The sequence below is a fragment of the Hemiscyllium ocellatum genome, unplaced genomic scaffold, assembly GCF_020745735.1.
Source record: "Hemiscyllium ocellatum isolate sHemOce1 unplaced genomic scaffold, sHemOce1.pat.X.cur. scaffold_3080_pat_ctg1, whole genome shotgun sequence".
Taxonomy (NCBI): Eukaryota; Metazoa; Chordata; class Chondrichthyes; order Orectolobiformes; family Hemiscylliidae; genus Hemiscyllium; species Hemiscyllium ocellatum.
Genome location: NW_026868307.1, coordinates 28,596 through 53,111, shown reverse-complemented (window position 1 = coordinate 53,111; position 24,516 = coordinate 28,596). Strand labels below are relative to the sequence as shown.

Below are 24,516 nucleotides of genomic sequence, written 5' to 3'. Positions count from 1 at the left end.
TAGACAAAGTCTTTTCCATGGGATGGGAGAGGTTTAGGGTGAGAGGGGAAAGATATGAAAGAGACCTAAGGGGCAACCTTTTCATTTAGAGGGTGGTACGTGTATGGAATGAGCTGCCAGAGGAAGTGGTGGAGGCTGATACAATTGCAACATTTAAAAGGCAACTGGGGGGATATGGGCCCCGTGCTGGCAGGTGGGACTAGATTGGGTTGGGATATCTGGTCAGCATATACGAGTTGTCCAGGTTCAGGTGGATTGACAGTACTGAAATACCCATAGTGCCCAGGGATGTGCAGGTTAGGTGCATTAGTCAGGGGTAAATGTTGAGCAATAGGGGTAGGGGAATTGCATGGTGAGTTACCCTTTGGAGGATCGGTGTGTAGTCTTTGGGTCGAGTGGCCAGCTTCCACACTGTGGGGAGTCTCTGAAGGGGAAGGGAGTTTTGTAAACTGTGCAGGCAACGCAGGCATCATGTGGGGGCCTGCTGTTGGCCTTGCCCTGCCCCTTGCACCTCCCCCTGTTGTTGAGTTGTCTAAAAAACAACTACTCTTTCTCTGCCCTTTGAATCTGAAGCTGTAACAATGTTGGGCCACAATAAAGGTAACCAGAACGTACTGCTGGGCTCAGGCTCTCATTGAAAGCTCCAAGCAGTTTTTGCTTTAAAGCTGCTCATTTCTTGCAGCCTCCTGCACTAAGTTTCCAATGTCGTGTATCAGATGGAGCAGTGAATGAGTAGCTGGTTTCATTAGAAATTGTAAACTTTTCAGGAGTGCAGGCACTGCATCGTTTCATCGGCAGTTTACTGGCAGCACCGGGAGGTATGGGCTGTGCTCATGAGAAAGAAGGTGGAACAAGGTTTAAAAATCACAACACCGGGTTATAGTCCAACAGTTTTATTTGGAAGCACTAGCTTTCGGAGTGCTGCTCCTTCAGCGGGTAGCTGTGGAGCAGGATCATAAGACACAGAGTTAAGAGCAAAAGGTCACAGTGTCATGCAACTGATATGATATATCGACAAATGTAGATTGATGTTAAACATTCAGCACACTTACCTTAATAGTTCACACCATTGAATAAAGGAGTTGGGACATCATGTTGAAGTTGTACAGGATGTTGGTGAAGTCACTTGTAGAGTACTGAGAAGGCTTCTGGTGGCCCTGTAATCGGAAGAATACTATTAGAGGGTTCAGTAAAGATTTACCAGGATGTTGCCAGGACTGGAGGGTTTGAGTTATAAGGAGAAGCTGAGACTGTCTTCACTGGAGCACAGGAGGTTGAGGGGTGACCTCATTGAGATTGATATGATCATGAGGGTTCTAAGTAACATGAACATCAAATAGCGAGGAGCCTGCACGGTTATGTCAAGTGAGTGGGGGAGAAATTGTGGCATTTGGACACTTTAAATCCATCAGAAACAGCATCTCCATAGAGCATACTGTGCATGTCAGGTGAGGTGCCACAAGACTGGAGGTTGGCTAACGTGGTGCCACTGTTTAAGGGTGGTAAGGACAAGCCAGGGAACTATAGACCAGTGTGCCTAACATCAGTGGTGGGCACATTGTTGGAGGGAATCCTGAGGGACAGGATTCTACCTTCATCTAGGTGGATGGGCTGGGACTTTTTCACTGGAGCATTGGAAGTGGAGATGTGACCTTATCAACGTTTACAAAATCATGAGGGGAGAGGTGAGGTGAACGAAGGGTGTCCTTCCCCTTGGGTTGGGGTTTCAAGATTAGGGAGCAAATTTTGACGGTGACAGGAGAAAGAGATTTTAAAAAGACTTGAAGGGCACATTTTTTTTTTACACAGAGTAGTTCACGTGGTGGATGCAGGTACAGTAACGTCATGAATAGGAAAGGTTTGGAGGGATATGGGCCAAAACACTGGCAGGTGGGACTGGTTTAGTTTGAGAACATAGTCAACATTGACTAGTTGTACTGAAGGGTCTGTTTCTGTGCTGTCTGACTCTGGAACTGTCTTAAAACTGGATACTGGTCTTACAACCATTTTTTTGCCTTCCCCCACAAGCATCCACATAAAAATCATGCGAACTCAGCCTTGAATATATTCAATGACCCCCTAACTGCTGGAAGACATTCCCACTTCTGAACTTAATTCCTCTTGCTAATATGCCACTTGCCTTGCTCATTGCCTGCTGCACCTGTCTGACAACTGGCACAGAAGGACGCTGATGCCCCTCTGAACATCCACGCATCATTCCTGATGAAGAGCTTGTGCCTCAAACTACGACTGTCCTACTGCTCGACCCACTGTGCTTTGCCAGTTGTGATCGTCTCTACATCATGAAGACCAAGCGTAAACTTGGGGAATGGTTTGCCGAGCATCACAGCCGGGTCCACAGAGGCTGAGCGGACTTCCCAGTCTCCATCCATTTTAATGCCCCTTCCCACTCCCCTTCTGACAAATTGGAGGAACAAAACCTCATCTTGTCTGAGCAGTCCACAGCCCGGAGGACTCGACACTGAGTTCTCCAATTTCAAATAATCTCCCATCCCATCCCCCAACTCACTTCCCAGCCCCTTTCACTCTTCCCTGCCAACTAGATTCCTTCCTCCCATTCACCAACCAGGTTATGGGGATAATGCAGGAACAGGATACTGATTGAGGATGATCAGCCATGATCATAATGAATGGTGGTGCTGGCTCGAAGGGCAGAAGAGCCGACTCCTGCACCTATTGTCTATTGTACCCTCTACCTGTCTCCACCTATCCTCACTTCATCCCCCTGCCCCCAGCACACCCTTGTTCAACAGCTCTCCCTATACCCACCCCCAATCCTGAACAAGGGTTACACACATACCTCAACTTCTCCACCTCCTGATACTGCCTGGCTTGCTGCGTTCTTCCAGTCTCCTGCCTGTCTATTTTGCAAATTGAGACAAAGGCTTGGACTAACTTTTCCAGAGTCTGTCCCCTCGTGGATTCACTCCCATTCCTTTCAGTTGCTCCAAGTCAACAATTGAACCCCAGAATGAAACGTAAATGGAAAAAGGGGTTAGAAAAGAGAATGCTGTACACACAGATGTTGGACAGAGGAAGGAAGCTGCAGTCTGAGTGAAGCTCAATCTTCATTGAGAGAGAGATGGGGCAGGAGCTTCAGAATCTCATGGCCCAACTTCCGCATTCACCAATAGGGGAGCTCCGAATGGCAGGAGGACAAGTCTCCTTCCGGTCCTCCAGTGATCCTTATTTATCCATCAAAAGTAGATTTTGCCCCTTTCCTGCCGACAATGAGGAACACGCCCAATGTTTTGATGACATTGGCAAACATGTGCCCTGCTTGTTGACACTGAGGAGTGTACACAATATGCCCTGTAGCAATGCTGGTGTTATTGACAGATTTTGTTTCCAAATGTCTATCGAAGATCAAAAAGGGCAGAGCGATATTTTTTTCCCCCATGTGTCTCGATATTTGATTGAGCAGCCAAACAAATGCAAAAGCAATGTTTTTAAGTCTTTTTCTCCGTGTTGGGGTGACCTTCACAACTAGAGGACATAGGTTTAGGGTGAGGCCACAAAGATATAAAAGGTACCTGAAGGGCAATGTTTCCCTGCAGAGGGTGGTGTGTGTATGGAATGAGCTGCCAGAGGAAGTGGTGGAGGCTGGTATAATTACAGCCTTTAAAAAGTATCTGGATGGATATATGAATAGGAATGGTGTAGAGGGATATAGTGCTGGCAATGGGGACTAGATTAATGTAGGATATCTGGTTGGCGTGGACAGGTTGGACTGAGGGGATCTGTTTCCGTGCTGAAAATCTCTACGACTCTAAATAATAAAAAGTCAACTTTTCCAATGAACATATCCATGTTAACAAGGCTTAGTGCACAACCTGCTTTACTAACCGTTCTCAACAGGTCCTGCCCCTACAATAACTGAGGAACATATACATGCTGGTGCATAGTATCCTTCACTAGTATTTACACACTACCCTCAGCAATTGCACAAGTAACAGCAAAGGGTAAACAGCACAAGCGCCAGTAAAAGCAGATGGAAAGTGAGTGTAAAATGTGACTATGACAGGACCCACATTCCTTCCCCTCCGTCCCCCCCACAACCTGCCTCACCTTTCACCTCCCGGGCCCAGTACCTTCCAGGTGGCCCCATAGTTGACACAGGGGCCGCCCCACGACCAGTAGAACTCCACCACCCAGGCGGCCGACCAGTTCCCAAACAGGCCCTTAACCCCATCCGCCTCCAGAATGGTCACCGGCTCCTGCCTGCTGTACAGCCGGCCGGTGTGGCCGTGACACAGCAGCTGCACCAGGAAGGCGGCGGTGACCAGTGACGGGGGTCTGCCCCGGGCCGCACGGCGCCATTTTCCTAACGGCCGCCGCTTCCCCGCTCGAGCGACTTCTCCTCCCAACCGCCTTCACCCCCGCGTGACGTCTGCACGGGGGGATGGGCGGGGCCGGAGGAGCCTCACCGTCACCAAGCAACAGCCACCTCGCGCTACAACTGCTCATTCACAAAAACAAACTCTCCTGTCTCGCTCTGCAGCTGCAGGGGGGACACTGCCACGTTTCGAGGAGCCCTGTCTACATTGGGAAAGCTCACGGCTCCATTTAAACAGATATTCCGACATCTAATACAACTATGTTAACTTTCAACTACTTTCAGGGAACATGTATTTTGCTCTGAGTAAGTCTATTGAGTTTAACTGCAGCATGGCTGTAGTTTTAAACTTGTTTGCTTTCCTGAACAGCTAGGTTTAAATGTTTTATTCGTTAGAAGAACCAAAATTAGTGATAGTTCACATATCCACCCTGAAATGGGGTGGGTAACTGGATTGAGTGGGTAGGCGCCATACTAAGTTTAACTTTGGGGACAGCCTTTGAGCTGCATATGAACAAACTGCTTACATGTTGCACTTATCGACTGCTAAATATCGGCTCTTGTTATCTTAACACTTAGCCTTCTGATTGGACATTGCAAAGGTTCACCTCCCGCCCACACCCCGCCAGCACCCTTCCCAAGGGTCAGACCCTCCCTCTCTCCAGGCACACAGTCTGAATAATTGACGAAGCAAAATTCACTGTCAAATCCCATCAACATGGAAGATCCCAGCCCACCCTACCTCCCACTCTGTACCCAACCCATCCAAAAACCACAAAACATCATCTCATCTTTAAAAAACAAAAGAAAAACTGGACCGCATCAAAACGTTCAACAACGGTCAACGCTATGACTGTTACACAACACTTTACGGAGCTACATTTCAACTCGAGTTTGTTTGCACTCCCTCATGAGAGTTCACATTAAAAGCTCATTGTACCAAATCAACGGCATGCCACAGCTCTCTGGAATTCAGCGGAATTCTTCCTGGTATCCCTCATGTTTTCTGGTTTTTTTGAGAAAGGAGACCCTCCCGTGAGCTTCGCCTTCAGATCTCCTTGGCTACGCCCAAAGTTTCGGCTGATCAGTTCAAGCACAGGGTCGCAGCCTTTTCTTGCTAAACTCAGCTGGCTTAAACGTTAGCAACGCCTCTGGTTCCCGTTGGGATTTACGCTCCCGAGCGCAGACCTGGCCCGCAGCCTGTAGTCCCACAGGTCCTGCTGACTGCAAACTGCCCTTCTGTCAGCAAAAATACAAACACGACGGGGACAGTGTTCATTTCGCTATTCTCAATGTCAACTCTGACCCCACGAAAGGTTCTCTTTTCAGGGGCGGGCATGTCAATTGCCTACTTGGGGTTTGGTGAAATGTCTCAACAAGTGTTTCCGTTTGTCTATATTTACAAGAATTCTAACCCCAACTAGACATTTACATGTAAAATCTAAGAATTATGCAACGTGACACATGAAACCATGATGAGGAGCATCTCCTGTGTCCTCTCTCAGCTCAGAAAAGACTTAAACCCCGCTCCCCCCTGTAACATTCCTCCAGGTGACAAAAAGAACTTAACGCAGGCAGATTATAAGGGGTTGCTCAGTGGTCACAGCGCCAAGGGACCCGGGTTCAATTCCAGCCTCAGGGGCGACTGTCCGTGTGGAGTTTGCACATTTCCAGCCTGCGCCTGCGAGGGTTTTCTCCGGGTGCTCCGGCTTCCTCCCACAATCCAAAGATGCGTAAGTGAGGGTGAATTGGCTATGCTAAATTACCCATAGTACTGTTAGGATGGAATTTGTCCTTGCATGTTCGTTTTAGGAGGAGAGACAACAGACGCTCAATTGTTTGGCACAAGCAGGCTTTATTGCAGAATCGTAGCTGATACAGTGAATCACCATGCATTCACTGGAGAAGGCACGTTCTGCCTTCCCCTCCCAAATCTGCTCCTGATATACTCTTTGCTAAGCAGAGCTTCGCGGAGCTACTAAGCATTGCCCTATTAGGACATTTCGCGTTTGCTCGACGTTCCCTGTTATTGAGCTCATTTGGGCGTTGGCAGCTGAGCTGGCCACGTAAGCAACAGTTTCAATTTCCCAAGCAGCAGCTACAGCTACAGTTTTGATTCCCCAAACAGCAGCTATAGCTCCACCCTCCCTTAACCTATTTTATCCTAACAGTACCCAGGGATATGTAGGATTGGGTAATTTAGCATGGCCAATCTACCCTAACCTACACATCCCTGGACACTATGGGTAAATTAGCATGGCCAATCCACCCTTAGTGTAGGATTGGCCAGGCTAAATTGTCCTATAGTATCCAGGGATGTGCAGGTTTGGGTGGATTGGTCAGGCTAAATTACCTATAGTGTCCAGGGTTGTGTAGGTGAGGGTGAATTGGCCATGCTAAATTGTCCTATACTATCCAGGGATGTGCAGGTTTGGGTGAACTGGCCGTGCTAAATTACATAGTGATTGGGGATGTGCAGGTTAGGGGGCATTGGCCATGCTAAATTACCCATAGTGCCCAGGGATGTGTAGGCTAGGTGGGTTAGCCAATGGGAATTGCAGGGTTACAGGCAGAGGTCTGGGTGAGGTGTGGGTTGGATGGGCTGAAGGGCCTACTCCTACACTGCAGGGGTTCTAAGCGTGAGATGAGGTGCTTGACTGAAATGATGGGGAGGAGGCAGTGAAAACACAACGAGACCGTTTGAAAGTGGGAGCATGACAGGAGGGGTGGGTAAATGGGATGTGGTGAGGGAGGGGGCTTAGGAGAGAAAGAGACACAGAAAGAGAGGGTCACACACAGATACAACTGGTGAAAGTGGGGAAGATTGTGATAGGTTCAGATAAGGTGGAGGAAGAAAAGCTGTTCCCTATTCACTGATAGTGACAAGGTCAGGGGCGGCCTGAAGGTCAGGGGTTTGAGCAGGAGAGAGAGAGAGGGAAAACAGAGGAAAAACAGGTTTACCCAGCAAGCAGCAATACGCTGGAATCCGCTGTCACCTCAGAGAGACAGACAGACGCAGAGAGAGAGACACAGAGAGACAGAGAGCCAGAGACAGAGCCAGAGAGACCGAGACGGGGAGGTAATCAGATGAAAGGCCTCCCTGTGCTGTGAGATCCAAAAGGAGCACGCGAGCAGCTGCCCCAGTGTTTCTGGCGGTCTGAGGCATCTCCCCCTCGCCCCATTACCGGTACCGCTCTCCCGTCCCATTGGCACCCTCCCGGTGAACGGCCCACTCTCCCAATACACTCAAGCTGCCCCTTCCCCCCCCCCCAACCCCGCGGGCTGGAAGAGGACGGAACAGCCCGTTCCGGAGCGGGGCTCGGGAACGCTGCCCATGTCCGCGACATCCTTTCCGAGAAAGGAAACAAAAAGGACAACAGACAGGGGACCACTCGCATCAACCGGAATGACAACATTTCACCCTCAGACAAGGCTTTGTCAAGAGATGTACAGCACGGAAACAGACCCTTCGGTCTAACCCGTCCGTACCGACCAAATATCCCAACCCAAACTAGTCCCACCTGCCAGCACCCAGCCCATATCCCTCCAAACCCTTCCTATTCATATACCCATCCAAATGCCTCTTAAATGTTGCAATTGTACCAGCCTCCACCACATCCTCTGGCAGCTCATTCCGTACACACACCACCTTCTGTATGAAAACGTTGCCCTGTAGGTCTCTTTTATATCTTCCCCTCTCACCCTAAACCTATGCCCTCTAGTTCTGGATTCCCCAACCCCAGGGAAAAGACTTTGCCTATTTATCCTATCCATGCCCCTCAATTTTGTAAACCTCTATAAGGTCATCCCTCAGCCTCCGACGCTCTCGGGAAAACAGCCCCAGCCTGTTCAGCCTCTCCCTGTAGCTCAGATCCTCCAACCCTGGCAACATCCTTGTAAATATTTTCTGAACCATTCCAAGTTTCGCAACAGCGGGGAGACCCAGAAATGGAAAAGACTGAAGGGGGAAGTCAGCGGTAAATCTTTTGAAGAGGTTACAAAGGAGAGACCTCTGTCTGCAGCGGGAATGACCCCCACAGTAGCAGGTCGAGGTGGACGGCATTTAAGGAGAAGCTGGATACAGACGTCAGGGAGAAAGGAACTGAAGGGAATGCTGCTGTAAGGGAAATCAAGTGTGAGCAAGTGAAGGGGAGGTGCGTAGAGGCTCACATGGGTCAGAAATACTGAGAGAGACCAGTTGAGCTGAAGGACCTGACTGGAGACTCAATGGGACAGAGAGTGAAATCTTGGATCCACCTGCAAGAGAAGGAGAAACACGTGATTTACCTCCCAGGATTAAGCAAGTCCCGCAGATTCTGCAGATCACTTTATTGGTCAGAGCACTGAGTATAGGGGTTGGGGTCTGGACAGGACGTTGGTTAGGCCACTTTTGGAATACACAGGAACCTCGATTATCCAAAGGACACATGCAGGGTGTATTTCAGTCGCTTGACGATTAGATCCCTTACAGTGTGGAAACAGGCCCAACCAGTCCACACTGACCCTCCGAAGAGTAACCCACCCAGACCCATTTCCCTCTGACTAATGTACCTAACACGACGGGCAATTTAGCATGGCCAATTCACCCTGACCTGCACATCTTTGGACTGTGGGACGGAACCGGAGCACTAGGAGGAAACCCACGCAGACGCGGGGAGAATGTGCAAACTCCACACAGTCTGTCGCCTGAGGCAGGAATGAAACCCGGGTCCCTGGTACTGTGAGGTAGCAGCGCTAACCACTGAGCCACCGTGCTGGTTCATCTAATTCTGGATAATCGAAGTTCCTCTGTATTATGTGCACTTCTGGTCTATCGGAAGGATGTTCCCCCGTGTGGACCCACTGGTGGATCTGGAGGCCGGACGAGTGGGGGAAGCCCTTGCCGCAGACCAGGCAGGTGAAGGCCCCCTCGCCGGTGTGGACCTGCTGGTGCCGCAGCAGGTTGGACGACTGGGTGAAGCCCTTGCCGCAGACGGAGCAGGTGAAGGGCCGCTCCCCGGTGTGGACCCGCTGGTGCCGCAGCAGGGTGGACGATCGAGTGAAGCCCTTGCCGCACAACGAGCAGGTGAAGGGCCGCTCCCCAGTGTGGACCTGCTGGTGGGTCAGCAGGGTGAACGACTGGGTGAAGCCCTTGCCGCAGACTGAGCAGGTGAAGACCCCCTCGCCGGTGTGGACCTGCTGGTGCTGCAGCAGGTGGGACGACTGGGTGAAGCCCTTGCCGCAGACGGAGCAGGTGAAGGGCCGCTCCCCGGTGTGGACCCGCCAGTGCCTGAGCAGGTGAGACGAGTGAGAGAAGCCCTTGCCGCAGTCGGAGCAGGTGAAGGGCCGCTCCCCGGTGTGGACCCGCCAGTGCTTGAGCAGGTGGGACGAGTGAGAGAAGCCCTTGCCGCACACCGAGCAGGTGAACGGCCTCTCCCCGGTGTGGACCCGCTGGTGGGTCAGCAGGTGGGACGAGTGAGAGAAGCCCTTGCCGCAGACGGAGCAGCTGAACGGCCTCTCCTCGGTGTGGACCCATTGGTGCGAGAACAGGTTGGACGACTTGGTGAAGCCCTTGCCACAGACGGAACAGGTGAAGGGCCGCTCCCCGGTGTGGACACGCTGGTGGGACAGCAGGTGGGACGAGTCAGAGAAGACCTTGCTGCAGACGGAGCAGGTGAAGGGCCTCTCCCCGGTGTGGACCCGCTGGTGGGTCAGCAGGTGGGACGACTGGGTGAAGCCCTTGCCGCAGACGGAGCAGGTGAAGGGCCGCTCCCCGGTGTGGACACGGCGGTGGATCTCCAGCACGGAGGGGGAGCGGAATCCTTTCCCGCAATCCCCACACTTCCACGGTTTCTCCATGGTGCGCGGAATGCCTCCTGAGACTTCCTTTCCCCACAGTGGGCAAACTGGCTCAGGCACGTGCCCGTGTGGTTCAGGTAAAGATGATACTTTAAGAGCCTACTGAAGCAGACAAAAACGTTCAAAGAATTTTCCCCTTCTGGACTGAAAGAGGGACGTCTCTCCTGTCCCACGAATCAAGGGGCTCTGTCAGACCTTCACATGGTACTCAGTTGGGAAGCTCTACCTGCAAAGCTGCTCTTCTCATATCCTGTGAAAAGGGGATTACAAAAGTCATTGCTGCCTGCACACAACAGGAATTCAGAACAGATCATTCTAGTTTCTGTAGAACTTCCCTAAAACAATCAAGTTACAATATGCAGATGCCAGTGTTGGGCTGGGGTGTACAAAGGTAAAAAAAATCACATCACCAGGTTGTAGTCCATTAGATTTGTTTAGAAGTTTGAACTTTCAGAGCTCTGCACCTTCATCAGGTAGCTAGTAAAACCTCCAGGCGAAAAAGACAGCAGATGCTGGAGATCAGAGTGGTGCTGGAAAAGCACAGCAGGTCAGGCAGCATCCGAGGAGCAGGGAAAAAAAAAAATCAACGTTTCGGGCAAAAGCCCTTCATCAGGAATGAGGAAAGAATGAGGACACTTTCCTCATTCCTGAAGAAGGGCTTATGCCCGAAACGTCGAATCTCCTGTTCCTTGGATGCTGCCTGACCTGCTGAGCTTTTCCAGCAACACATTTCCAGCTCTGATCTCCAGCATCTGCAGACCTCATTTTCTCCTATAACCTAGAGTTGTGTGATTTTTAACTTTAAAAAGTGTTGCAAATCTCCACCACCCCCCACACACACACACACACTTTTCTTCAATTCTCACTCTGCTGTGTCTGATATTACCCATCCCCCAGTATTGTCCAGAAAGGGACTTATTACCTAAAAAAGCTGTAAATCTCCATCCCACACACTCTTTAACTCTTGCTGTACCTAATATCCCACCTCCCTCCCCATGCTCCAGCAGGGTCTGACTGATGCTCATTGACTGAGCCACACTCACCTCTTCCTGGACACAAGGACCCTCCAGACCAACACAACATCAGCTCCCCTTAACCGCCCCCCTGTAACGGCGCATGTGCAGGAGCAACCGGTCACGTGAATCGAGGGAGCGCCGTCATCACGAAGGCCGCGCGTTGATTGGAATGAGCGCCCGCCGGTGCGGCGTTCCAGCCTTTCCCATTGGTCCACCGCGCCGTGCGTCACGCGGCGGCGCTGGTCTTTGTGACGCCCACGTGACCTCTCTCCTCCACCAACCCCAACGCGCCCCTCCCTTCACCTCGACACGGGGAGGCATGACCAATGGGGAGCTTTGGAGGACCGGAAGGAAGGCTGGTCCTCCTACCAATCAGAGCATCCCCTCATTGTCTGAATGCGGAAGTTGGAGCATGAGCTCCTGCTGCTCTCTCTCTCTCTCTGAATGAAGATTGAGTGTTACCCCAGACTGCACCAACCTCTGTGAGTACAGCACCCTCTCTTCTCACCCCTCCTATTCCATTTCTTTTCTCATTTTGGGATTAAACTGTTGGTTTGTAGGAAGTGAAGTGAAAGGAGGTGAACTCAGGAAAGGTGCATATGCTGGATGCATTGGTCTAGATCGCTGTGTCTGTGTCTCTGTGTCTCTCTCGTGTCCTTCATCAGGAATTGCGGAGGGGGGTGGAAAGGGTGTTGAGAGATAAATAGGAAGGTGGGAGTGGGGCTGGGGGTAAGGTAGATGCAGGTTGGGGGGGGTGATGGCGACAGGGTGGAGCAGATTGGTGGGAAGGAAGATGGACAGGTGGGACAGTTCAAGAGGGTGGTGCTGAGTTGGAGGGTTGGGGGGTGGGGGGGGGGGGGGGGAGGGAATGTGAGGAAACTGGTGAAATCGATGTTGATGCCATGTGGTTGCAGGGTCCTAGGCCACCTCATACCTGGAGGAAGAATGCCTCTGCATTGGGACCCTCCAACCATACAGGATCAATATTGATTTCACCAGTTTCCTCATTCCGACACCCCCCCCCCCCTCCCCTCCAGCCCAATCCCAGATACAACCCTCGAACTTGGGACTGTTCTTTTGAACTGTCCCACCTGTCCATCTGCCTTCCCATCTATCTGCTCCACCCTCCTGTCTGACCTGTCACCTTCTTCCCCCGCTTTCATCTACCCATAGCATTCTCAGCTCCCTTCCCCCAGTCCCACCTCCCTCCCATTTATCTCTCAGTCCCTTTGGGCCCACCCCACATTCCTAATCAAGGGGTTATGCCCAAAACATCAAACCTCCTGCTCCTCAGATGCTGGCTGACCTGCTGTACTCTTGCAGCACCAGACATTTTGGTGCTTATTTGTCTGGATGTTCTGATGTGACCCATTCGCAGATGTGAAGTCACATTCGAGAAAAACTCCTTCATGGAATGTGGGCTTTTTTTTTGGCAAGGCCAACAATGTTTTTGTCCCTAACTGCCCTTCAGACAAGAGGATTGCCAGACTTTAGGGGGCATTTTAAAAGTCAAGCACGTGAGCCATCATATGCAGGCAGCACCAAGTTAATGCTAGCGGGTTTCCTTCCCTGAAGAGCGTTATTGAATCAAATGGGTTTTCAGAAAAGTTTCATTCTCTCAATGACTGAGACTAGTTTTCAATTCAGATTTTAAAAAAATAAATTTAATTTCCCCAAGGTTTGTTTTTACTGGTATTTGAACCCATGAGCCCAGATTATTTGCCTGGGGCCTCTGGATTGCTGGTCCAGTGTTGTTGTTATAACATCACTGACTCGCCTGGACAGCATTGAGAGTCATACAGATGTATAGCACACAAAGAGACCCTATGTGCAACTGGTGCATGCCGAGCACATAGCCAAAATTGATCTAGTCCAATGTGCCAGCACGTCCCTCCAAACCCTTCCCATTCATATTCCCATCCAGATGCCTTTTAAATGTTGCAATTGTCCCAGCCTCCACCACTTCCTCTGGCAGCTCATTCCATACACGCACCACCCTCTGACTGACAAAGTTGCCCCTTAGGTCCTTTTTATGTCTTTTCCCCTCTCACCTCTAGTTCTGGACTCTCCCACCCCAGGGAAAAGACCTTGTCTATTCACCCTATCCATGCCCCTCATCATTTTATAAACCTCAATAAGGTCACCCCTCAGCCTCCGATGCTCCAGGGAAAACAGCCCCAGCTTACTTAGCCACTCCCTATAGCTCAAACCCTGGCAACATCTTTGTAAACATTTTCTGAACCCTTTCAAGTTTCGTTTAACTGAACAGTAAAAGTCATACTGGACAGGGATATATCATAGTGTTACTATGCAATATGTATTTATTTACGACTGTATAAATTTGATTTATAATTATTTCTAGTTATATCATAGTGTTGTAGCCATGTTATGTATTCAAAGTTTTGGAGAAGATTTGTAGCTCGGCTGCTCATTGTTGTGGTTCTGTTTGCCGAGCTGGGAATTTGTATTGCAGACGTTTCGTCCCCTGTCTAGGTGACATCCTCAGTGCTTGGGAGTCGCCTGTGAAACACTTCTGTGTTGTTTCCTCCGGCATTTATAGTGGTTTGTCTCTGCCGCTTCCGGTTGTCAGTTCCAGCTGTCCGCTGCAGTGGCCGGTATATTGGGTCCAGGTCGATGTGTTTATTGATTGAATCTGTGGGTGAGTGCCATGCCTCTAGGAATTCCCTGGCTGTTCTCTGTTTGGCTTGTCCTGTAATAGTAGTGTTATGGATGCGGATCATTAGCTGTCTTCCTGTTTGCCCTATGTAGTGTTTTGTGCAGTCCTTATTGTGTACAAAATCCCATGCAAGGCCTGCACAAAACACTACATAGGACAAACAGGAAGACAGCTAACGACCTGCATCCATGAACACCAACTAGCCACGAAACGACACGACCAGCTATCCTTGGTAGCCATACACGCAGATGACAAGCAACATGAATTCGACTGGGACAACACTACTATTATAGGACAAGCCAAACCGAGAACAGCCAGGGAATTCCTAGAGGCATGGCACTCATCCACAGATTCAATCAATAAGCACATCGACCTGGACCCAATATACCGACCACTGCAGCGGACAGCTGGAACTGACAACCGGAAGCGGGCAGAGAGAAACCACTATAAACGCCGGAGGAAAGATCACAGAAGCGCTTCACAGGAGGCTCCCAAGCACTGAGAATGTCACCTAGACAGGGGACGAAACGTCTGCAATACAAACTCCCAGCTCGGCGAACAGAACCACAACATGTCATGTATTTCCAGTCATACCCGTTACAGGACAGGAGAATACTGGGCTCAATGCTGACTCTGTGGATGAATCTAGTCAGACTCATTCCTCTCTATATCCACAGAGTCCTGTAAGTGTATTCCTCTATAGGGTCCCTCCAGTTTGACTTGGGTATTGATCGACTCCACTACAGTCATCCTCAGAGCGAGCATGTTCTAGGTCTTGTTACCAAAGCAAAGTTCTTGCTCTGATTCTCTTTCCCCTCCCCCCCCACATCTTGGTCTGTCAATATGGTAGAAAGAGAGGCGGGGGGGGGCAGATAACTAGGTTAGCAAACTGCATGAGGGTGGCATGGTGGCTCAGGTAGCACCGGTGCCTCATAGTGCCAGGGACCTGGGTTCAATTCCAGCCTCGGGCGACTCTCCGTGTGGGTTTCCCCCGAGTGCTCCGGTTTCCTCCCACAGTCCAACCTTGTGCAGGTGAGGGTGGGTTGGCCGTGCTAAATTGCCCAGAGTGTTCAGGGATGTGTAGCTTAGGTGCACGTGTCAGGGGTAAATATAGGGGAATGGGTCTGGGTGGGATACTCATCACAGGGTCGGTCTGGACTTGTTGGGTCGGTATGGACTTGTTGGGCCGAAGGGCCTGTTTCCACACTGTAGGGGTTCTAATTCTTAACTTTTCTTGGAGCTAGATCTGCCAAATGTCAGGAATCAGAAAAATTGGGAGGGAGCGTATTAGGTACGGCAGTAGGGAGAGAGTGTGTGGGATGGAGACTCACAGGTTTTGGGTTATGGGCGTGGAATGAATATTCTGTGAAATCGATCTGTTAAACTCTGAGATTCTACGTGATACTGACAGCGATGACTTTCTAATTGACAGGCTTTCACAGGAGGATTTACCTGCATATCTTGAACTAATTGCCTCAGCCAGCTTGACTCATTGGGACTGGAATTTTATCGATCTTTTGAGTGGAGAAGGAGGATTGTCCCGCCTGCTTCCAGAGATCTGACTGGTAAAGCACTGAGATGCCACTGTTCGAGGGTGGAGGGAGCTTTACCGGAGCGGAGAGTTAGCCAGCCGGCCCCCCGCAGCAGAGTGGGACGTCAGAGGGAGCGTCGAACCTGGAGGGAGGCCGCGCCGTGGGGAAACCGTGGAAGTGTGGGGAATGCGGGAAGGGGTTTCGAGTCCCCTCTGAGCTGGAGATCCACCGGCGCGGTCACACCGGGGAGAGGCCGTTCTCCTGCCCCGAGTCCGGCAAGGCCTTCATTGGGTCCTCCAAGCTGCTGAGGCACCGGCGGGTCCACACCGGGGACAGGCCGTACCCCTGCCCCGAGTGTGGCAAGGCCCTTCACCCAGCTGTCCCACCTGCAGACGCACCGGCGCCTCCACACACCAGGGAGAGGCCTCTCACCTGCCCCGGGGGCGGCAAGGCCTTCAATCGATCGCCGACCCTGCGGACGCACAGGCGCCTTCCCAACGTGATCGCACGGAGTTGAAGTCTGCAGCGAATCCCACCCAGGACTGGGGGGGGGATCGTGCCCCGTGGGGGGATTGTGCCCCGTTCGAAGACAGTGGGTGAAGCGGGAAGGGAGCGAGGCTTCCTTTCTGCCGGACTGGCCGCTCTCGCTCCCTTTGCTTCCCGTGGGACCGATGCTGTTTGAGGCTGGGACTGCACGTTCCCCGGGCCAAAGATCTGCAGGAGCTGAGGAAGTGCACTCCTTTCACACCGGATGGTAAATCATGTTTGTCCCATCTATTTCAGTCTTAAATACCCTCCGTGACCTGGCCTCCCAGCCTCCTGTGGCAGTGAATTCCCCAGATTCCCCACTCTCTGTCTGAAGAGGTTTCTCCTTATCTCCGTTCTAAAAGGTCTAAGGCTGTGCCCTCGGCTCCTGGTCTCTCCTACCAATGGAAACATCTTCCCAATGGCCACAGATAGATCAAAGTCAAATACAATAGCCTCTATTCCATTGAGTGTCCAGCACACTTTATAACACTTTGTAAAATCAGGAGGGCCATTGATGAGGTGAGTGGCAGGTGTCTTTTCCCGATAGAATAAAGAATATTCCAGCACAGGAACAGGCCCTTCGGCCCTCCAAGCCTACACCGATCCAGATCCTCTATCTAAACCTGCTGCCTATTTTCTCAGGATCTGTATCCCTCTGCTCCCTGCCCTTTCATGTATCTGTTGAGATACATCTTAAATGACGCCATTGTTCCCGTCCCTACCATCTCCGCTGGCAACACATTCCAGGTACCCAGCATCCTCTGCGTAAAGAACTTTCCATACATATCTTAAATCTTTCCCCTCTCACTTTGAACTCATGACCCCAGGTAACTGAGTCCTCCACTCTGGGGAAAAACATTTCTTGCTATCCACCCTGTCTTTACCTCTCATGATTTTGTTGGCCTCAATCTGGTCCCCCCTCAACCTCCGTCTTTCCAATGTAAATAATCCTGATCTATTCAAACGCTCTTCATAGTTAGCATCCTCCATACCAGGTAACATCCTGGTGAACCTCCTCTGCACCCTCTCCAAAGCATCCACATCCATTTGGTAATGTGGCGACCAGAACTGTACATGGTATTCCAAATCTGGCCGAAACAAAGTCTTGTATAACTGTAACATGACCTGCCAACTCTTGTACTCAATACTCCGTCCGATGAAGGAAAGTGTGCCATATGCCGCCTTGACCACTCTACTGACCTGCATTGCCATCTTCAGGGAACAATGGGCCTGAACACACAGATCTCTCTCTACATCAGTTTTCCCCAGGACTTTTCCATTTACTGTTTAGTTCGCTCTAGAATTGGATCTTCCAAAATGCATCACCTCACATTTGTCTGGATTGAACTCCATCTGCCATTTCTCTGCCCAACTCTCTAGTCTATTCTCCATTCTGCTGTATTCTCTGACCGTCCTCTTCACTATCTGCTACTCCACCAATCTTAGTGTCAACTGCAAACTTGCTAATGAGGCAACCTACACCTTCCTCCAAATCATTTAGATATATCACAAACAGCAGTGCTCCCAGCACGGAGCCCTGTGGGACACCACTGGTCACCGTCTCAGTTTTGAGAAACTCCCTTCCAATACTATCCCTGTCTCCTGTTTCCCAACCAGTTCTCTATCCATCTAGCTAGAATACCCTGGACCCCATGTGATTTCACCTTTTCCATCAGCCTACCATGGGGAACCTTGTCAAATGCCCAAGTAAAGTCCATGTCTATGACATCTGCAGCCCTTCCCTCATCAATCAATTGTGTCATTTCCTCGTAGGATTCTATTAAGTTGCTAAGACATGACCTTCCCTGAACAAAACCATGCTGCCTATCACTCATAAGCTCATTTTCTTCCAAATGTAAATAGATCTTATCCCTCAGTATCTTCTCCAGCAGCTTCTCTACCACTGACATCCAGCTCACAGGTCTGTAATTACCTGGATTATCCCTGCGACCCTTCTGAAACAAGGGGAAAACATTATCAATTCTCCAGTCCTCTGGGACCTCACCTGTGTTCAAGGAAGCTGCAAAGATATCTGTTAAGGCCCAAGCTATTTCCTCTCTTGCTTCCCTCAGTAACCTGGGATAGATCCCATCAGGACCTGGGGACTTTGACCACCTTAATGCCTTTTTAGAATACACATCACTTCCTTCTCCTTATGCCGACTTGCCCTAGAGTATTCAAAGATCTATCCCTAACGTCAACATCCACCATGTCCCTCTCCTCAGTTAAACCTGACACAAAGTACTCATTAAGAATCTTGCCCATTTTCTCTGACTCCACACACATCTTTCCTCCTTCGTCCTTGAGTGGGCCCACCCTTTCTCTAGTTACCCTCTTGCTCCTTCTATATGAATAAAAGGCTTTGGGGTTGTCCTTAACCTTGCTCGCTAAGGATATCTCATTGCCCCTTTTAACCCTCTTAATTCCTCATTTTAGATTGGAAGAATATCGGGAAAGTAGGACCAAAGCTTTGTCTGTCTTCAGTCGCCTAGACCTTATGTATGCTTCCTTTTTCCTCTCAGCAAGTCTCACAATTTCACCTGTCATCCATGGTTCCCTAATCTTGCCAATTCCATCCCTCATTTTCACAGAGACATCTCTCTCCTGAACTCGAATCAATTCTCTTTAAGAGCCTCCCAAATATCGAATATGGATTTTCCTTCAAAAAGCTGCTCCCAATCCACACTTCCCCAGCGCCTGCTGAATTTGGGTATAGTTGGCCTTTCCCCAATAAGCACTCTTCCTTTCGGACCACTCTCGTCTTTGTCCATGAGTATTCTAAACCTTACGGAATTGTGATCCCTATCCCCAACGTAATCCCCACCTGAAACTTCACCCACCTGGCCGGGTTCATTCCCCAACACCAGGTCCAATATGGCCCCTTCCCGAGTTGAACTATTTACATACTACTCTGGAAACCCTCCTGGATTCTCCTTACAAATTCTGCTCCTCTAACAGTAAGTGAATCCCAGTCAATGTTGGGAAAATTAAAATCTCCTCTCACCACCACCTATCCTACATCTTTCCATGATCTGTTTACATATTTGTACCACTATCTCACGCTCACTATTGGGAGGCCTGTAGTATAGCCCCAACATTGTTACTGCACCTTTCGTATTTCTGAGCTCTGCTGAAAATGTGTTGCTGGTTAAAGCACAGCAGGTTAGGCAGCATCTAAGGAATAGGAAATTCGACGTTTCGAGCATAAGCCCTTCATCAGGAATGAGGCGAGTTTGCCAAGCAGGCTAAGATAAAAGGTAGGGAGGAGGGACTTGGGGGAGGGGCGATGGAGATGTGATAGGTGGAAGGAGGTCAAGGTGAGGGTGATAGGCCGGAGTGGGGTGGGGGCGGAGAGGTCAGGAAGGAGATTGCAGGTTAGGAGGGCGGTGCTGAGTTGAGGGAACCGACTGAGACAAGGTGGGAGGAGGGGAAATGAGGAAACTGGAGAAATCTGAGTTCATTCCTTGTGGTTGGAGGGTTCCCAGGCGGAAGATGAGGCGCTCCTCCTCCAGCCGTCGTGTTGTTATGTTCTGCCGGTGGAGGAGTCCAGGGACCCGCATGTCCTCGGTGGAGTGGGAGGGAGAGTTAAAGTGTTGAGCCGCGGGGTGGTTGGGTTGGTTGGTCCGGGCATCCCAGAGGTGTTCTCTGGAGCGTTCCGCAAGTAAGCGGCCTGTCTCCCCAATATAGAGGAGGCCACATCGGGTGCAGCGGATGCAATAGATGATGTGTGTGGAGGTACAGGTGAACTTGTGGCGGATATGGAAGGATCCCTTGGGGCCTTGGAGGGAAGTGAGTGTGGAAGTGTGGGCGCAAGTTTTACATTTCCTGCTGTTGCAGAGGAAGGTGCCGGAAGTGGAGGTTGGGTTGGTGGGGGGTGTGGACCTGACGAGGGAGTCACGAAGGGAGTGGTCCTTGCGGAACGCTGATAGGGGAGGGGAGGGAAATATATCCCTGGTGGTGGGGTCCGTTTGGAGGTGGCGGAAATGACGGCGGATGATACGTTGTATGCGGAGGTTGGTGGGGTGGTAGGTGAGAACCAGTGGGGTTCTGTTTTGGTGGCGGTTGGAGGAGCGGGGCTCAAGGGCGGAGGAGCAGGAAGTGGAGGAGATGCGATGGAGGGCATCGTCAATCACGTCTGGGGGGAATCTACGGTCCTTGAAGAAGGAGGCCATGTGGGCTGTGCGGTGTTGGAACTGGTCCTCCTGGGAGCAGATGCGGCGGAGACGAAGGAATTGGGAATATGGGATGGAGTTTTTACAGGGGGCAGGATGGGAGGAGGTGTAGTCCAGGTAGCTGTGGGAGTCAGTCGGTTCATAGTAGATGTCTGTGTTGAGTCGGTCGCCCGAGATAGAGATGGAAAGGTCTAGGAAGGGGAGGGAGGAGTCTGAGACAGTCCAGGTGAATTTGAGGTCGGGATGGAAGGTGTTAGTAAAGCTGATGAACTGTTCAACCTCCTCGTGGGAGCATGAGGCAGTGCCGATACAGTCATCGATGTAGCGGAGGAAAAGGTGGGGGGTGGTGCCAGTTTAGTTGCGGAAGATGGACTGTTCCACATATCCTACGAAGAGACAGGCATAGCTGGGGCCCATGTGGGTGCCCATGGCAACTCCTTTAGTTTGGAGGAAGTGGGAGGATTGAAAAGAGAAGTTCTTCAATACACGGAAGATAACAAATGTTCATCACATTGATTCCTGAGAGGAGAGGATTCATGGATCAGGAGGGATCGAGTCGATTGGCAATGAATTCAATAGGTTTGAACAGAATGATGGGGAATCGCATGGGAACCGATAAAATTCCAGGAGGGATGGGTTCAGATTTTTGGGACATTGGGGCCAGTGCTGGGGGTGGAGGGACTATTACAAATCAGATGAGCTACACCCGGGCCAGACTGGAACTAATATCCTTGGGGTTGCTTTTGCTAACGCTGCTGGGGAGGGTTTAAACTAATGTGGCGGGGGATGGGAAACAAATGAGGAGGTTCGTGGTCAGGAAGGAGGTAGTAACTAAAGCCCGAAAGGAGGGAGATAATAAAGTCAGTGTGACAAAGGGGAAGAGTCACAGGGAACAGATGGTGAACGCAAAGGGACAGGTGGTCTCAGGTGCATTTGTTTTAATCCAATAAGTGTAGTAGGTAAGACAGATGAACTTAGGGCTTGGAGTCGTACCTGGGAGGATGATGTTATTGCTAATACTGAGACTTGGTTGAGGGAAGAGCAAGATTGGCAACTAAATATCCCAGGATATCGATGCTTCAGGTGGGATAGAGAGGGAGGTGAAGGAGTTGTATTACTGGTCAGAGAGGCTATCACAGCTGTGCTGAAGGAGGGCACTATGAAGGACTCGGGCAGTCAGGTCATATGGGAAAGGTCCTGGGGAAAACTGATGTAGAGAGAGATCTGGGTGTTCAGGCCCATTGTTCCCTGAAGATGGCAATGCAGGTCAGTAGAGTGGTCAAGGCAGCATATGGCACACTTTCCTTCATCGGACAGAGTATTGAGTACAAGAGTTGGCAGGTCATGTTACAGTTATACAAGACTTTGTTTCGGCCAGATTTGGAATACCACGTGCAGTTCTGGTCGCCACATTACCAAATGGATGTGGATGCTTTGGATAGGGTGCACAGGAGGTTCACCAGGATGTTACCTGGTATGGAGGATGCTAACTATGAAGAGAGGTTGAATAGATCAGGATTATTTTCATTGGAAAGACGGAGGTTGAGGTGGGACCTGATTGAGGCCAACAAAATCATGAGGGGTATAGACAGGGTGGAAAGCAAGAAATGTTTTTCCCCAGAGTGGAGGACTCAGTTACCTGGGGTCATGAGTTCAAAGTGAGAGGGGAAAGATTTAAGATATGTATGGAAAGTTCTTTACGCAGAGGGTGCTGGGTTCCTGGAATGTGTTGCCAGCGGAGATGGTAGGGACAGGAACAATGGCGTCATTTAAGATGTATCTCAACAGATACATGAAAGGGCAGGGAGCAGAGGGATACAGATCCTGAGAAAATAGGCAGCAGGTTTAGATAGAGGATCTGGATCGGTGTCGGCTTGGTGGGCCGAAGGGCCTGTTCCTGTGCTGGAATATTCTTTATTCTATCGGGAAAAGACACCTGCCACTCACCTCATCAATGGCCCTCCTGATTTTACAAAGTGTTATAAAGTGTGCTGGACACTCAATGGAATAGAGGCTATTGTATTTGACTTTGATCTATCTGTGGCCATTGGGAAGATGTTTCCATTGGTAGGAGAGACCAGGAGCCGAGGGCACAGCCTTAGACCTTTTAGAACGGAGATAAGGAGAAACCTCTTCAGACAGAGAGTGGGGAATCTGTGGAATTCACTGCCACAGGAGGCTGGGAGGCCAGGTCACGGAGGGTATTTAAGACTGAAATAGATGGGACAAACATGATTTACCATCCGGTGTGAAAGGAGTGCACTTCCTCAGCTCCTGCAGATCTTTGGCCCGGGGAACGTGCAGTCCCAGCCTCAAACAGCATCGGTCCCACGGGAAGCAAAGGGAGCGAGAGCGGCCAGTCCGGCAGAAAGGAAGCCTCGCTCCCTTCCCGCTTCACCCACTGTCTTCGAACGGGGCACAATCCCCCCACGGGCACGATCCCCCCCAGTCCTGGGTGGGATTCGCTGCAGACTTCAACTCCGTGCGATCACGTTGGGAAGGCGCCTGTGCGTCCGCAGGGTCGGCGATCGATTGAAGGCCTTGCCGCCCCCGGGGCAGGTGAGAGGCCTCTCCCTGGTGTGTGGAGGCGCCGGTGCGTCTGCAGGTGGGACAGCTGGGTGAAGGCCTTGCCACACTCGGGGCAGGGGTACGGCCTGTCCCCGGTGTGGACCCGCCGGTGCCTCAGCAGCTTGGAGGACCCAATGAAGGCCTTGCCGGACTCGGGGCAGGAAAACGGCCTCTCCCCGGTGTGACCGCGCCGGTGGTCTCCAGCTCAGAGGGGACTCGAAACCCCTTCCCGCATTCCCCACACTTCCACGGTTTCCCCACGGCGCAGGCTCCCTCCAGGTTCGACGCTCCCTCTGACGTCCCACTCTGCTGCGGGTGGCCGGCTGGCTAACTCTCCGCTCCGGTAAAGCTCCCTCCACCCTCGAACAGCGGCATCTCAGTGCTTTACCAGTCAGATCTCTGGAAGCAGGCGGGACAATCCTCCTTCTCCACTCAAAAGATCGATAAAATTCCAGTCCCAATGAGTCAAGCTGGCTGAGGCAATTAGTTCAAGATATGCAGGTAAATCCTCCTGTGAAAGCCTGTCAATTAGAAAGTCATCGCTGTCAGTATCACGTAGAATCTCAGAGTTTAACAGATCGATTTCACGGAATATTCATTCCATGCCCATAACCCAAAACCTGAGTGTCTCCATCCCACACACTCTCCCTACTGCCGTACCTTATACGCTCCCTCCCAATTTTTCTGATTCCTGACATTTGAAAGATCTAGCTCCAAGAAAAGTTAAGAATTAGAACCCCTACAGTGTGGAAACAGGCCCTTCGGCCCAACAAGTCCATACCGACCCAACAAGTCCAGACTGACCCTGTGATGAGTATCCCACCCAGACCCATTCCCCTATATTTACCCCTGACACGTGCACCTAAGCTACACATCCCTGAACACTCTGGGCAATTTAGCACGGCCAACCCACCCTCACCTGCACAAGGTTGGACTGTGGGAGGGAACCGGAGCACTCGGGGGAAACCCACACGGAGAGTCACCCGAGGCTGGAATTGAACCCAGGTCCCTGGCACTATGAGGCATCGGTGCTACCTACTGAGCCACCATGCCACCCTCATGCAGTTTGCTAACCTAGTTATCTGCCCCCCCCTCTCTTTCTACCATATTGACAGACCAAGATGTGGGGGGGGGGGAAAGAGAATCAGAGCAAGAACTTTGCTTTGGTAACAAGACCTAGAACATGCTCGCTCTGAGGATGACTGTAGTGGAGTCGATCAATACCCAAGTGAGACTGGAGGGACCCTATAGAAGAATACACTTACAGGACTCTGTGGATATAGAGAGGAATGAGTCTGACTAGATTCATCCACAGAGTCAGCATTGAGCCCAGTATTCTCCTGTCCTGTAAAGGGTATGACTGGAAATACATGACATGTTGTGGTTCTGTTCGCCAAGCTGGGAATGTGTGTTGCAGACGTTTCGTCCCCTGTCTAGGTGACATCCTCAGTGCTTGGGAGCCTCCTGTGAAGCGCTTCTGTGATCTTTGCTCCGGCATTTATAGTGGTTTGTCTCTGCCCGCTTCCGGTTGTCAGTTCCAGCTGTCCGCTGCAGCGGTCGGTATATTGGGTCCAGGTCGATGTGCTTATTGATTGAATCTGTGGATGAGTGCCATGCCTCTAGGAATTCCCTAGCTGTCTTCCTGTTTGTCCTATGTAGTGTTTTGTGCAGTCCTTATTGTGTACAAAATCCCATGCAAGGCCTGCACAAAACACTACATAGGACAAACAGGAAGACAGCTAACAATCCGCATCCATGAACACCAACTAGCCACGAAACGACACGACCAGCTATCCTTGGTAGCCATACACGCAGATGACAAGCAACA

General features: G+C 50.8%; 1 protein-coding gene across 1 annotated transcript; it reads right to left on the bottom strand.

Moving 5' to 3' along the window:
• Window positions 1-6,192: 6,192 nt before the first annotated feature.
• On the bottom strand, window positions 6,193-11,410 carry LOC132812908 (gastrula zinc finger protein XlCGF8.2DB-like). The gene is made up of 2 exons (XM_060823033.1): window positions 11,239-11,410; window positions 6,193-10,445 (listed from the first exon to the last, which is right to left on the bottom strand). Exon 2 carries the CDS (start codon window positions 10,193-10,195, stop codon window positions 9,092-9,094), a length of 1,104 nt encoding a protein of 367 aa, XP_060679016.1. The 5' UTR covers window positions 10,196-10,445; window positions 11,239-11,410; the 3' UTR covers window positions 6,193-9,091.
• Window positions 11,411-24,516: the final 13,106 nt, after the last annotated feature.

Excerpts from the sequence above, each read along its gene's own strand:
- LOC132812908 (XM_060823033.1), bottom strand. The coding sequence starts at position 10,195 with ATGGAGAAACCGTGGAAGTGTGGGGATTGCGGGAAAGGATTCCGCTCC.